General features: G+C 53.0%; 1 protein-coding gene and 1 long non-coding RNA gene across 2 annotated transcripts in view; both read left to right on the forward strand.

The window, feature by feature from the left end:
- ST6GALNAC1 (ST6 N-acetylgalactosaminide alpha-2,6-sialyltransferase 1) overlaps positions 1–7505 on the forward strand; it is a 33530-nt gene extending 26025 nt beyond the window's left edge. The window contains exons 7-13 of the mRNA XM_068413284.1: positions 2310–2478; positions 2675–2846; positions 3230–3368; positions 3744–3847; positions 4432–4521; positions 5800–5899; positions 6303–7505. Of these exons, the coding sequence (XP_068269385.1) occupies positions 2310–2478; positions 2675–2846; positions 3230–3368; positions 3744–3847; positions 4432–4521; positions 5800–5899; positions 6303–6473 (945 nt within the window). The 3' untranslated portion in view covers positions 6474–7505. The remainder of the gene's footprint in view (positions 1–2309; positions 2479–2674; positions 2847–3229; positions 3369–3743; positions 3848–4431; positions 4522–5799; positions 5900–6302) is intronic.
- Positions 7506–9805: 2300 nt separating this feature from the next.
- Positions 9806–13671, forward strand: LOC137670435 (uncharacterized). The gene is made up of 3 exons (XR_011049249.1): positions 9806–10045; positions 10656–10796; positions 13542–13671. It is a non-coding gene; the product is annotated as an uncharacterized lncRNA (long non-coding RNA).
- Positions 13672–14630: the final 959 nt, after the last annotated feature.

The raw sequence follows: 14630 nt of genomic DNA on the forward strand, positions 1-14630 counted from the left end.
GTCATCATCCTTCACTTCACGAGCTGATTTCTTTTGGTATTTCTTCCTGGTTACAGGAGCAATTGGCAGAGATTCGATAGATGCTGGAGTCTGAGTAGATGCAGTGGCTGTCTTGGGAGTGCTGAGAGTCTGAGTAGCTACAGTGGCCATCTTGGGGGGTGTAGCAGCTGTGGTACAGGCTGCCGAGGTTTCAGTGGGTTTAGTGGCTGTAGCGGCAGTACACACTGTAGGATCTGAGGCTGTAGCGGCAGTACACACTGTAGGATCTGAGGTGGCTGCATAACACTTACAACTGTCCCTGCACCGATATTTAATCTTATCCCACATCAGAAACACATTCAGGACAACCAAAAATAAAAACATGCCACCTAGACAGCACCATCCTAATTTCGCAAAATCTAGTGGAATCAGCTTGGCAGAAAAGGAGAAGGTACTATTTCCCAAAGTAAAACTGGAAGTGTAATCATTAACAGAATCAGCTAAAGGACGCCTGGAGCGTGCAGATGAAGTCGCTGCTACTGATTCGCGATTAAAGCTGCCCATCATTGTGTCATAGAGATAAGAGATCGGAATATTAACTGCCCAGTTTATCACAGCATAAATCAGTATCAAACCCCATACCAAAACAATACATTTCGACCAGCGCCCACTGCTAAACTGCATGTAAACATTCATAAGAAGCAAGCAATAACACAGTGCCCACGGCAGGTAAGGCATCATTGCAATACTCAATTGTGAAAGAAACTCCATAAAAAGATGAGATAACACAGCATTCAAAAATGACATCACCATCTTCACTATCTGTTTTAACTTTCCAACCCCTCGTAAATCTCAAAGGAAGAAATCTGATATTCTCTCAGCTGAGCTCTCTGGGTCTCCTCCCACCAGAGCCAGGATTCAACTTATCAGAGCAACCTGTTGGAGCTTCTCTTGGCCCCACGTTGGGCGCCAATAAATCTGTCACGGTTTAAAGCTGGGCCAGCTATTAACCAGGTGGCAGATGCTCTCTGTTAACCCTCTCCCCCCCACCTAAGGGAAAGGGAAAGGGAAAAGGGAGAGAGACTTATGGGTTGGAAAGTTAAAACAGTTTTAATAAACTATAATAATGAAAAAGAATATAATAACAATAATAATAGAAATAACCAAATATATACAAATATGTACAAAACCAAGATCAAGAGCTTGGAAATCCTCCTCAGGCAGAATTGCTCCCCCCAGTACAGGCAGAGGGGAAAAGGCAGTAGCTCCACCCAGCACGGGCAGAGGGCAAAATGCAAAAGCTCCCCTGCCATCACACCTGCAGGCTTTTAACTGGAGATTTGGCAAAGCTGGTACCAATCAGTGGGAGACAGGAGGGCCCCTCCCTCCTGGGCCCCACCTCCAGGAGGCAGTGGGTTAGTGATAAACAGGAAAGTGAGAATGACATGTATGGGATGGAATACCTTGCTGGTCAATCCTGGGTCACCTGCCCCGTCCACTCCTCCCTGCAGGTACAACCCCCTTCGGCTCTTTACTCGTAAGCAGTGACCTTGGGTTCTCTAAGGCTATTTGGCCTGGTTTGAGCCAAACCAGGACATAAGGTCAAAGAAAAAGGGTCAGATGAGGACTGATAAGCATGACCTGCCTGCGTTGGAGACACTAGGGTGGGGACTGTTCACATCTTTAAGGTTTTCTGTCAATATTGGCGAAAATTCAACTATGTGTATTTGTGCCCTATTGGAGAAATGATGGTTAAAAAGTAACTTTTTTTACTGTTCTTGTGGTTTGTTATCAACAAGAGGAGAGGAGGAATATGAGGAGGAACTTCTTACTTTGAGGGTGGCAGAGCACTGGCACAGGCTGCCCAGGAAGGTTGTGGAGTCTCCTTTTCTGGAGATATTCAAAACCCGCCTGGACGCGACCCTGTGCAACATGTTCTAGGGGAACCTGCTTTAGCAGGGGTTGGACTAGATGATCTCCAGAGGTCCCTTCCAACCCTTAACCATTCTGTGATTCTGAGAGTCTTTCCCAGGTGTGGCCGGTTCACCTTTTCCACCCTGTACGTAGACACCCGTAGTGAGCAAGCAGATTCTTTACCCATTCAGAGCTCCACGACTCAGATGGTCCCAGCACACTGGGTTGCTATCTAGGGTTTTCTTGCTATGCATTGAGCCATCATCACAGCAGAGCAAATAATTCATAACAGATCTGGCATTCTACAAGTCTTGCTTCTTTACAACAACTCTCACACCCAGGCACACAAGCACTGACAGTCAGGTTTGTCAGCTTCCTGCTAATCAGCCCTTATTGTTTTCTTTTTGTTTTTCAAGACCTGCTCTGAATCGGTGAAGGCCAAAGCTGCCAAGTCTGACTGGCTGCAAGGTCTTTTCCTACCCAACATCATGCTCTTCACAGACAAGAGGTACTTCAATGACAGTGAGTGGGACCGCCTGGAGCATTTTGCGCCTCCGTATGGCTTCATGGAGCTGAATTATTCACGTGAGTCCCTCAGGGCATGTCAGGATGGGACCATCAAACTTCCGACAGGAACCTTATACCAAGTAACTGAAAGTTTGCAGCATTTCCATGTCAAAGGCATCAGGCTAGGTGGATCTCCTGGTGGAAATTGTGGTGGTTTCACTGTGTCCATCCCAAAGGCTCTTGATGCTAACTCTCCACCATGTTTGCTTCACAGTGGTGAAGGAGGTCATGTCCCTACTGCCTCCAAATCCCCACCAGCAGCTGCTCCTGGCCAACAGCAACAGCAGCATGCCGACCTGCATCAGCTGTGCTGTCGTGGGGAATGGAGGAATATTGAATAACTCTGGGATGGGCCAGGAGATTGACTCCCATGACTACGTCTTCCGGTAAGGCAGGCTTCCTTCTTAGAAGATACCCAGCTAGCTTATTCTGGCTAGCAGATAATTACAGTTGGACAACTTCAGCTCTTCTAGTATTGCACTGACTCCCAAGTGTCAAAATGACTGATGGCAGGAGGAGATGAAAAACCTAAAAGGATTTGGAAAGTTCCTAAACACCCAGGAAGAGCCTGGTTTCACAGATGAGCCATAAAGAGCCATCTCCAAAGCAGGGGGAAGTAGCTCTCCTGCAGATCAAGAGGTGTAGCTCAAATGGGCCTAATCTTCCCTTCCTCCAGACTAATGCTGTCTTTCCCTGTTATAAACATGGATGTGAGGGTTTTCAATGGTCACCTGCTAACTCTGCTCCTTCATTTGATTTCCATGGCCAGGGTGAGCGGGGCTGTAATCAAAGGTTATGAAAAAGATGTGGGAACAAAAACCTCCTTTTATGGATTCACAGCTTTCTCCCTGGTGTCCTCTCTTCAGATCTTGGGACACAGAGGATTCAGCAACATCCCACGGGGAAAAGTAAGTCAGGTCCATGCTGTATGCACACACAGCTTCAACGGGATGCTGTTAATCTGTGGCCTTCAGTTCTGATCTTGCCATGCATGAGGAGCAAAGGGGCTGAGCTAACACTTTAGCATTACCCTTAGTGAGGGAACCTGCATTGGCTTGGCTCGGAGTGTTTGCAGTGACAAGCTGTGTCAGTCCTACCCCAGCCCTTTGGCATGTAGAAGTAGCTGCACATCAGATGTTGTCTCCATTCAGCTTCTGTGGGATAGTTAAAAGCTGCAGACCAAAGATGTGTGTCCAAGAAACTCAGCCTAGATGCCTGCTTGCTTTTTGTTTTTCAAGGATGTGTCTCTTGTGCTGTTCATTAATACTCACTTCTTTTCTTAGCATGTCAGATACATTCACTTCCTGGAGGGAGCTAGAGACTATGAGTGGCTGAAGGCTCTTCTGCTGAACAAGAACATCAGGAAAGGATTCTTGAACCACTACGGGTAAAACAAACTGGCCCCACCTCTACACCCTTCGGTTTGGAGCTCTCTGCTGTGCCCTCTTCCTCGCCACAGTGCTCAGTCCTGCTGAGGTGCAGGCCAGGGTAAAGCCAGGTTAAAGCCTCCCTCGCCTTGCAGATTTATCTGGAGAAATATCTTCATTCCTCCCAAGCTCTGAGCACTGCTGTAACCAATACGCCTCCTTCCCAGAAGTAGCTGATTTCAATGATGTGTAGCCAGAGCTTGGAGAAAGCTTCATGATCCTCTGGGATGAACACGTGCTGTTTTCTGGTCTGGTGTCCATACACGGTGGCCTACTCATGGATGAAGGCCTGGTTTGACCAATTCTTGTCTATACACACACGTGCTTTTGATATTCCTGTCTCCTGTTGTTGCCTCTCCTCCCTGATCTCTTCCTCTACAATGCACACAAGTTATGGAGGCTTTGTCATAATCTGGGAAATGTTGCAGAATAACTTAACAGTGTTTGTGGTTCTTCTCTTATCATCAAGTGCATCAGGGCTGATGCTTTCTAGCTGAGATGAACTATAGGATCTTGTCCTAATTCTCCCCATGCCTGTCCGTAGGCAGAGGCCCCGAGAGAGGTTCAATGAAGATTTCACAATGGACAAATACCTGGTGGTTCACCCTGATTTCCTCAGATACATGAAAAACAGGTGAGCTGGGGGTTATGTGCTCTAACGGGCTTATTTTTTCTGGCCAGCACCATCTCTGTCTGTCTCTGGGCTCTCCTCCCAGCTCACTCCCTTGTAACTGCAGTTTAGCCACACCAGCAGACTGGGGGTAAACTTCATCAGTGTGCAGTCAGTTAAAATTCTCTGTGGTGCTGCAGTGGGATGTCAGTGGTGGGTAGACATCCAGCATCTGTGAGCTGGAGAAGCAACAGCTGTCGGACAGTTTGGCTTTCTGCATCCAAAAGACGTCCTGGGCAAATGTCAACTTTAGATGTGGGAAGAGCGTTGCTAAAGTGCCAGAATAGTTGATGTAGCTCAGGACAAACCTTTTGTGTTTCCCGTTGCTTAGCATCTTGGAGAAAGGCTCTGTAACAGCTCTTCTCTCCTGAGATCCCTTCTTGACTCAGGAGGTTGTTTGTGCCCTCAAACACGGTAACAGGCACTTCTTCAGTGTCCCATTTGCCTGGCCTGGCGGCTCTTCTTTGCCTCTCTAATGCTTTTCACAAGCCTGCTGGACACTGTCACTGTAAGGTCTGCCAATCATGGGCCACACGTGACCAAGAGATGTAGGAAGAAATGCTCCTGTTGTGCCCTGCTTGGCTGCATTTACCCTTTGGTCTCCTTGAGAGCTGAGTTATGCCTTCTCTGAGAGAAGGCAAATGCAGTGCCAGATGGTTTGCACCTCCCTGCTCATTCTGCTGTTTCTGCTCGGATTTGGGTCCATTCCAAGGCCAAGAGGGCTCAAGTGCTACTTTTTCCTGGTGTGGACTCCTACCTGCCTAACAACTGCTGGCACAAAACACTGCAGCTCCTAGCAGGTTTTGTGACCTTCGTCTGCACCTTTCCTATGTCTTGTTTCACTTCTAAATGTGGATGGGGAGCAGGATATACCCGGGAGCTTCAAAGCCACTTCTGCACTGCAAGGCAAAGGACAGTTTTAAGAGTGGGCTTGAACGTACTAGATCCTTTAATCCACCCCCTCTTTATCCCCTCAAGACCTACCGCTTCCGTAGAGCTGGGGCAGAGCTGGGCTTAGGTCTCAGTGCAGGTGATGGAGCGTTCTGGGCCGGCCTTGTGCTTTACTGAGCACGCAGCAGTACCCACACGTGGGCGTACTCGTGGCTTGTCTGAAATGCTTGATGTGGCCCCAAACTGCCACAAAGAGGGAAGATGCCACACAGGCCACAGGGGGACAAGGTGTGCCCAGCTTGAACCACCCCATCCAGCAACTGATCTGTGCTTTCTTCTCTCCTGCTGCAGGTTTTTAAAATCTAAAACTCTGGAAAAGCCCTACTGGCGGCTGTACAGACCCACCACGGGGGCCTTCCTGCTGCTGACTGCCCTCCATCTCTGTGACCGGGTAAGGGCACGGTGATTCTTGCACACAGCACTGTCTGGAACAGGGGATAACAGGGCAGAGCAGGGGTGGCTCCAGCCCTGCCTACCATCTGCCTTGAGGGTATATGGGTTCTTGGCAGCTGTGGAGGAGCGGATTGAAGACAAGAGAAACAGCCCCAAAATAGTTCACACAGAGGTTGTGAAGCCTGCTGTGGCCTGAGAGCCATCCTGCCTCCCAGGGAGGCAGCGAGAGGACAGCAGGCTCTCTGGAGCCAGTGTTCATAGTCTGGTCCTTCTGGACCCCCATGCAGGGTCACTGGCATCCCTGTCCTGTGCTCCTCCCTGTTTGGGAACCGTGTCCTGTATTTCACTTAGCTCCCTCCATCCTTGGTACCTCTCCCCAGTGAGCCCTCCATCTTTCCCAGGTGAGTGCCTATGGCTACATCACAGAGGGTCATGAGAAGTACTCAGATCACTACTATGACAAGGACTGGAAACGTCTGATTTTCTACACTAACCATGACTTCAACCTGGAGAAGCAGTTCTGGAAAAAGCTTCACGATGAGAATATCATGAAGCTTTACCAGAGATCCTGATCATGTGGCAAGGGCCATTGCCTGGGAAATCTCAACAACACCTCCCTGGGAATGGAAGAGGACCACCAGAGCCAAGGCTAGCTCTGGACTTCAGGCACATTTCATCCCCACAAAGATATTTCCCTCCTTCAGCACCTCTGTTCTCTCGCAACGTTTCTACAAGTGTGTAAATGCTACAGACCAAGAGAAGAAGAGCAAGAAAATGCAGCACGCCAACAGAAGTCCCATCTGGCTATGGTGCAAGACTGTTGCTGATGGTTATAGTCACTGATACTGGAAGAGAAGAATCCAGGGTGGATCTGGGTAGTGTATGGTCCAGTGTCCTGCGTCTTCATCCAGGTTTTCTCTTTGCAAGGAGATGCTTCTCAGGCTGGGGCTACTTCTGTTCTGGGTGGATCCTCTCCATTAGTGGTGCCCGTGTTGGAGCTGGGTTTATTGTCTAAGCAAGCTCTCTCTGCAGCCGGCGGATGGAGATGAACACACAGATCCTGTCTCAGGTTGACTTAATTGGTGGAGGTGCTGCTCTCACTCTGCTCCCTGCAGATAAAAAGGATGGACTGGACACTTCAGGTGACTAACTTGAGAGAGGATGAGTCTCACTTCTGCTTCCCAGTGTGGCCTCATCATGACACCTCCGAAGGAGCCCCACCATCAGCTCAAGGGCAGGTAAACGCTCTCCATGGTGCAGCAGGCATGCCAGACTTGGTGCCTCGTGCTCCCCTGGCTACAGGACATGTGAATGTTGTGTCATGGTCCTGGTGTGCCAAGTCCCTGCTTAGCTGGGCTTTGGCTCCCTTGGCTCCCAGCTGTGCCAGGAGCGCTGCGTTTGCCCTCTTGCCAGGGGAGGTGGGAGCTCTCCAAGCCCAGGGATGGATGTTATCTGTCCTCGCTGCTGGCCTGAGTGCCTGTCCCTCGTCATGCTGAGAGGAGCCCAGTTGCAGCCAGCAAGCCTGCAGTGTATTTGCCTTCTGAAAGGGGTTTTGCAAAGCAAAATAAATGGCACTGCCTTGTCCGAGGTGGTTTTTCATTGCAGCCCTGTGGGATGCGGTTATTTAGTGTGTGTCCAAAGCAGTTGCTTAAAGGCTGAGATAGTGGATGATGAAGCCAGGAAAGGGCAGGACTGAGTGTTAATGAGAATCCCTCCATCTGCAGGTGCTCTGCAGCTTGTGTGCAGACATCTGAGCATCCCCCACTTGTTCACCTTGCTATCCCAGGACGGGGATCAGAGCTGGCCAAACACCTCCCTGAGGAAGTGGGTAAACACCTGGAGAGTTTGTCCTTGTCCCAGCAACTTCTCTCCAAGTGTATCAGGTGCTGGAGACAAATGCATGAAGGGCTGGACATGACACCGTGCAGGTGAAAAGCCACTTGAAGTGTCCAGGCAAGTCCAGTGCATCTCCCCAGGCTCATCAGATGCTGGATTGGGGCCCAGCTGCACACTGACTGGTCCCAGTGGACCTGCTGTGGCTGTGAATGGCTTTCCTTTTGTGCAGCATTGCTGTTGGGGGCAGCAGTGTCTCCAGGGACCCCCAGGGCTCCAAGGGAGGCATTTCAGCACAGATTGTCAGCAGGGTTTGTCAGGCCTGATTTCCTTTGTCCCTTTTTTCCTTGTGCTGCAGAGAGGCCAAGCAGTTTCTCATGTCTGACTGAGCTTGTTTGCAAAGGACAACCCCCCCATATTGATAATCTAAATGAAGAATTCAGCTTATCTGGGAGAGGGTGTAGCCTGCATGTGGCTGCTCTGCCTGTACAAGCCCCGCAGTGTCCGTGGGAGCAGGGAGTTATCCGAAATGCTCTGTGCCTCGCTTAGGAATGGTGTATGTAGCCCCACATGATCACCAGACCCATGGGGAGCCACGGGCTTTGGAGCAGACCAGAAATCCTTCCTGAGCAGCAAATGGCTCCCCATGAAGAGGGAGCTCAGTGGAGACTAGTCACCCTCCAGAGTCTACCAAGGACAAACTCCTGCCCCCAGGAGCTCTGGACCCCGCTGGGTGACTCTGCCCCTCACAGTGGCTGTGCACGGCTCGGCTGGGCTCTTGGTGGGCAGCGAGGCAGCTCTGTTCCTTGCCCGTGTGTCGGGCCGTACCGAATTGCTGCAGGTTGCTTAGTGACCCGCTCCGCACGGGTATTTTTCCTGCCTGAATAGGGCTTTTCTCTTCCCGAGAAGTTGGAAGAAGTTTCTCTCAGACCCTTCCCTTCCCCCTCCTCCTCTTTTGTTTTCCTCTCCTCTGGGAAGTGGGATGGGGCTGAGTCCTGCTGAGTGAGGGGACCGTGGTGGGTGAGGAGGCTTTGGGGATGGGCTGGCAGCCCCCAGCCCGCGCTGTCCCCTGGCGCCCAGCTCCTCTTTGCGGCTGAGGCTTCCGAGAGCCAAGGGAAGGAAACTTCCCGGGAGGCTTCCCACACCCGCAGAGCCTGTTCCCTCCAGGCTCTCCTCTCGGCACAGCTGGCACAGTTTGGTGTTAGCAGGGATAACCTTGGCTGGAGAAGACCCTTTGCTGTGGTCTGGAGTTTCCCAGCAAGCTCTGAACCATGTGCTTTCTGGACCCAGAAAAGCGGCTCTGACCTGACAGCCCCCTTCACCTCCTCACTTTGCTCCTGGCCCCCCTGCACCAAGGTGTCCTGTCCCACCACGGGACACATCCCCTGGGGCACTGGTGCCTCACCAGAGCCACCCGACCTTGCGGCATCAGGTCCAGAGTGGCCACGGGAAGTCAAGGGGGTTTGGAGGTGGTATTTCCCAGCCAACTTCTGGCCTGGCATGAACTGGTGTAGCAAAATGTATGGCAGGCAGCTGCAGCCAGAGCACCCTCAGTGAGAGCCAGGATTCAGGGCTTGGGTGAGTTCCCCACCTGGGTGTGTGTCCTGGGGCGAAAGTGGCAATGCCAGGCTGTGCTGGAGCAGCCCCAGCCTCCCCAGCACAGCTGAGCAGTCAGTGCCGTGGTGCAGGGCCACCCCAAGTGTCCCCATCCAGGTCCTCATGGGTGGCAGGCCAGCAGCGTTGTCCCAGTGCCACCAGGTGGCAGCTCCTGTTCAGGAACCTGTCAGCACTGGGCCATGTCTGGCACATCCAGGTTTGGCACAGGCCGTGTCTGAGGGCCGTGCACAGCCCTGCAGCTGCCTGGGTTGCACCAGACTGTTGTCCCTCAGTGTCCTTCACTTTGTAGCACCCGCCTGCCCGTAGGGTTTATGGCCCAAGAGCTCCCTGGGGTACACAGGGACATGCGTAGAAGAGGTTTGGTACGTGCAAGTGCCACCCTCACGGCTGCAAAGTGTGTGCAGAGGTGCAGCCTTGGCTTGTGCAGCGTGGCACAGAGCTGGAGGCAGCACAAGCAGAGGGATCAACAGCGGGATCAAGTCTGGCATCCTGAGAGATGCCTCAGGCACAGCGACTCCTCCTCGTGTGCGGACACGATACCCGCTGCCAGCAACCAGCAGCGTCTGTCCCAGTTGCCAGACAGGAGCTCCAGGGTCTGCCGGATTTAAACAGAGATGTCTGATTTGGGGAAGAAACACACAACTGTGTCTGGAAGCTGCTGTAGCATCAGCCCTGCTCTTTTGGGAAGCTGTTGGTGAGTACCATGAGCTGTTATTACAGCTGTGCCCAACTCCTCCATGGATTCCCCAGCCTCTAAATATTCCCTGCCAGGTTGCAGGAGACAAATCCACTTGTCACCCAGGAGCTCTCACGATGTCACCTTCCTGGCAGGACTTCAACCCTTTTGTTTAGATTCCACCTCTTCCCTTTTTGCGGTGTGACTGCTCGCCTGTCTAGCAGAAGCAGGGACTGTGTCCTGCTGCATGTTCGCAGGCACGTAGCTCCTCAACCTGGGGCTGGGGCTGAAGCAAGAGGGAGTGGATGGGGACTTGCTGGGCTGGGGGACAGGGATGCACCTTGGGGACGAGCAGGCAGTGCAGAGCCAATCTCATCCCCACTCCTGGTCAGCCCAACACTGCTCTCCGGAGCCTGAAGGAGCAGGGACGAGATGGGCTCTGCACTGTGTCCTGGGGCTTGGGCTGCCTGCTAGCACTGGCAGCCAAGACCAAACCCAACCAGGTGCCAGAGGGACCCACTGCATGTGCCACACATGGCTCCAAGGGAGCCTTGTGCCGTCATGGCACATCCAGATTGTCACTCCTGTCTCTCTCCAGATTGTCACTCCTGTCTCTCTTCTTTCCCAGGCAAGAAAACGAGGCATGGAGCAGCCAGAGCTGGATACCAGCGCCTGGCTTCCTAGCGTGGAGTAGGTGCTTCCTCCGGATGCGTTGCTTTCTGCTGACTTAGCCCCGTGGGAGTGTAGCAGAGGCACGTGCCTGCTCCAGGTCAGCACAAAAACCCCTCTGCTGGTGATTTACCAGATGCTATTCATGTTCCCCAATTCTAGAGATGTTTGGGGCAGGCCGTTGGTGCCCAGGGGTGGGGCGTTCACCTTCCTCTCCTCCTCTGTGTGGACCTTCTCCCTTTGTTGGGGATGTGGCAGCAGGGAAATCCAGTTGGACCAGAAAAACTCTTGATAATAGGGGAGGGAGAACAAGACGAAGGAGCAGCCCATGGCTTTGTTGTGCAAAAAGCACCAGATGACCTCAGAGCACCTCCCCTGCAGCCAGCCCTCATCTCCAGGTGCTGGGGCAGGGCCCTGCAGGCAGAAACCCCTCCTGGGGGTGCAGCAGCCCCTGCTTCCCATGCCCAGGGGCTGTGGTAGTCCGGGCTTCTCTGCCAGGCTGAGCAGCAGGACCCTGCGTGCTGCAGGGCTTTCCTAGCTTGGCCTGACCCAGCCCTCGGGGTGGTAAATCCTGGAAAGACACTTGCTGAGTGCTGAGGATATCCCAAGGCTCCCTCCATCCCTCCCACGGCAGCCATGCAGCGTCAGGGGGGACAGCACAGGCAGACGAGGGGCTGGTGCCCACCCACACTCAGAGACTGTGTTGCCTCTCCCCAGCTGTGTGCTTCGGGGACAGAGCCTGGCCCAACCCCTGGACCACGTGGCTTTGAGGCTCCCGTGTTTCAGCAGACCTCAGGGACTGTTCACGCTGCTAAGAGCAGGGCAGGATTAGTCCACATCTGCTCTGCCTGGTCCAGAGCTGGCAAGAAAGAGGAAGGCAGCGGTTTGCGTTGTCACCCTAATTTCTCAAAGGTGTTTCCTGGCTCTTCACCCCTCCAGGGCATAACCCAGACCCTCACAGGTTGCCTCATGCCCAGCAGACATGGCCTTCGGACTGTGTGTTCGGCTTATCTCAGCCCTGGCCAACGGTCCAGGGCTGCCCAACGGCGCTGCCACGCACAGACGTCTCTGCGATAAGAGCCAGGTTGGGCCCCAGTGGCGCCGAGGGGAGCGAGCCAACGTAAGCCATGTGCTGCCACCACGTGTGAGGCCCCAACCTGCCACCTCAGCCCATGGCTCGTCCCCGCAACCTTCCTGCTTTTGGGAGGAGCAAGAGGGGACTAAAGGGTGTGTTCCCCCCATGGGCCGCATCCTGCCAGCACAAAGGTGGGGCACACCAGCTCCCTTTCAGTGCACAGCTGCATCCCCCAGCCCCTGTCCCGCCCCGCAGCGTGGGGCTGAGCGCAGGGCAGAAGGGCAGAGCCCATCGCTCGGAGCTGCAGCTGCCATGGGGTGACACAGCTGAGTGCTGCCACCGCACTGCCGTCACATGGGTGCTGGTGTCCCCATGTCCAACCATCCTCTCTGTGGTCACTTCCCCACTCCCCTCCTGACTTTGGTTGCAGTAACACCTAAAAATCCAAGCAAAGACCATCAGGGAGCATCCACAGCGCTGCCCAGGCAGCATCAGTGGGGGCAGGCGCTTCGCCTGACCCCGTTTCTGCGGGGCCCTGGCTCTCGCTGCTCTCCCGCCCCGTCGGGAAGGGGCTGTGCGTCAGCCTCCCGAGACATCTGCTGACGGATTTTTCATCCTGCGATGGCCTCGCCTGCGCAGGCAGCCATATGGCCCCTGTTCTCCAGCGGGGCTGACACAGCGCTGCCGTTCCAGGGCCAGACTTTGAATTTCAGGGACATTTTCTATAGCGGATTTTTGACACTTTCTTAAATGTGCCTCTGACCTGTGCTGAATAAATTGGGATGTGTAAATCCTCCAGGAGATTTTTGAAGATCTTTTTCTCCCAGCTGGACAAGACCACAAGACTTTTCTCTACCAACCTGTGGCCAACAGCCAGCTGGTGCAAAATGTGCTTATTTTCCTCTCGCTCTCTCTAGCCAGGTGGATGGCTTGGGGTTTGTTTCCAAGAAGTAATCACTGGAATAAAAGCCCAGGCTAAAAATGATACTTGCTGGTTTTCATTGTAATTTCTTTTGTGTTCTTTTCCTCATCTTTATTTGGCAACTATCATCCTAAAAGGTTTTCAAACTTCTAAATTAAGCACCACTTAATTTGGGGGCATGGGCTAAAATGCTTTGTAGCACAAAACAAGTAGAGCAGATGAAGAACTGTGCATCTCATTTTCACCCTTTTAAAAAAAACAACAGTAGAAAACCATAGATCATGGAAACAGAGAGAGGAGAGTGATGCGAAGAACCCAGCTCCTCCATCCTGGGCAAATGCACCGAAGCTGCCACTCCACCAGCGTTTGCATAATTGGACCATAAATGTCTCCAAATGGCAAATTCCTGACTTTGCCCAGGCCATGGGTCTGTCCACCTCCAGGGCCAAGCCTTGCTATGTCCCTTGTGACTTACTAGAACAGTTGGTAATAATTAGCCGTGATTAACGAAGGGCCAGAGTCAAGAGCACATGAGCCGAGGCGCTGGGTCGCAGGGACCGAATCCATCGGGTCGGAGCAAACAAGGGCGATCCCTGAGTCACACCAGGTGGGGACAGGCTCCAGGCTGAGGGACCTTTGAGCAGGACCCCAGACTCTTATACCCCCTCCACTGACCCTGAGTCTCTCCCAGCCTGTGCTGGGAGTCCCAGGGGCTGGGAACAGGCTTTGCTGGTGGACACAGGGGCAAAAAGCACCAAATTCTTCCATCAGTGCACCCCCGTTTTCTCTGAGCTGCCTTTTGCTACTAGGGCACGTGTTAACTCCCTCTCTCTGCCCTTCTTTTGTAGTTTTAACTCCAGCTGGGCTTTAGACCTGATTCCATCCCTGCGTGTCCAAGCGATGACGCTCTGTCCCGTCCTTCCTGCATCTTGCCTGCTCTGTCCTCCCCCGAGATGCTCCGTGCCCAGCTAAACCTGCCTGCCACAGCTCCTGTAAGTTTTCTTTAAAATCAACCTGGCCACCATCCCCTCGTGATGCCCCAGGTCCAATGTCATCTCTCCCAGGGGGGTGAGGCCAGCGCTGCCACCAGTGCCAGCCTTGGGCTGCAGCCCTGTTCACACCAGGACATCGCCACTGATGCAAAGGTGCCCTCCCCGCAAAGCCAAAATCTCTGGAGGACCAGGGTTGGCAACTGAGGGTCTTGCAGCAAACTCATATGAAATTATGTTTGCATTTATCTTCTTTTGAACATGCAGCATCGTTGGCAACACGTCTGTGCGGGAGGGAGGGAAGCGGAGGGTGGTCGGATCTGGGGGGGATAAGAGGGAAAATGCAGCTGTGAAAATACCAGCCCTGGGGGTGTGCAGGTGGGACTTGGGAGCAGGGATGGGGTTTGGCCCTGGGTTTTGGGGTCTGAATAACAACAGCGGGTATTTGGGAAGGGGCTGGAGGTGGGTGACGCCCTGGGGTGACATGTGGGTGCTTGGGGAGCCGCGGGCGCAGGGCTGAGGGTTTGGATGGAGCAGGGCTCACCATGCTGCTGCTCCCCGAGGCTGGTGGCTTCCTAAAAATCCAGCCCCCCCTAAATCACTGCAGATCAGCTGGAAACGCTTGTTTCCCTTGCTGAGTCCCTTCCCCCGCTGTAACAAGCAGTTTGGTCTGCACAGCCTTTAGTTTGCAGGGCTGTTTTCTTTGTTTAGATGAGTTTAACTTAAAGTAATGTCGAAATATTCTTTCAAAAAAGGAACCGAAACCCTTCACTTCCCTAAATGTCAAAATGCTTCACTCTGATTTCCCCAACGCCCCCCCAAACCTGTTTTTCCTTTCCCCCAACCCAAACTATTTGCACAAAGCCCCGAACGGTTTTGTGTGGTGCCAAACCACGTTGTGGGGGAGGGATCTGTTCAGCCAGCAAACGACCAGGGCCCCGGAGGCAG

This window comes from Nyctibius grandis, chromosome 15, assembly GCF_013368605.1.
Source record: "Nyctibius grandis isolate bNycGra1 chromosome 15, bNycGra1.pri, whole genome shotgun sequence".
Classification (NCBI taxonomy): Eukaryota; Metazoa; Chordata; class Aves; order Nyctibiiformes; family Nyctibiidae; genus Nyctibius; species Nyctibius grandis.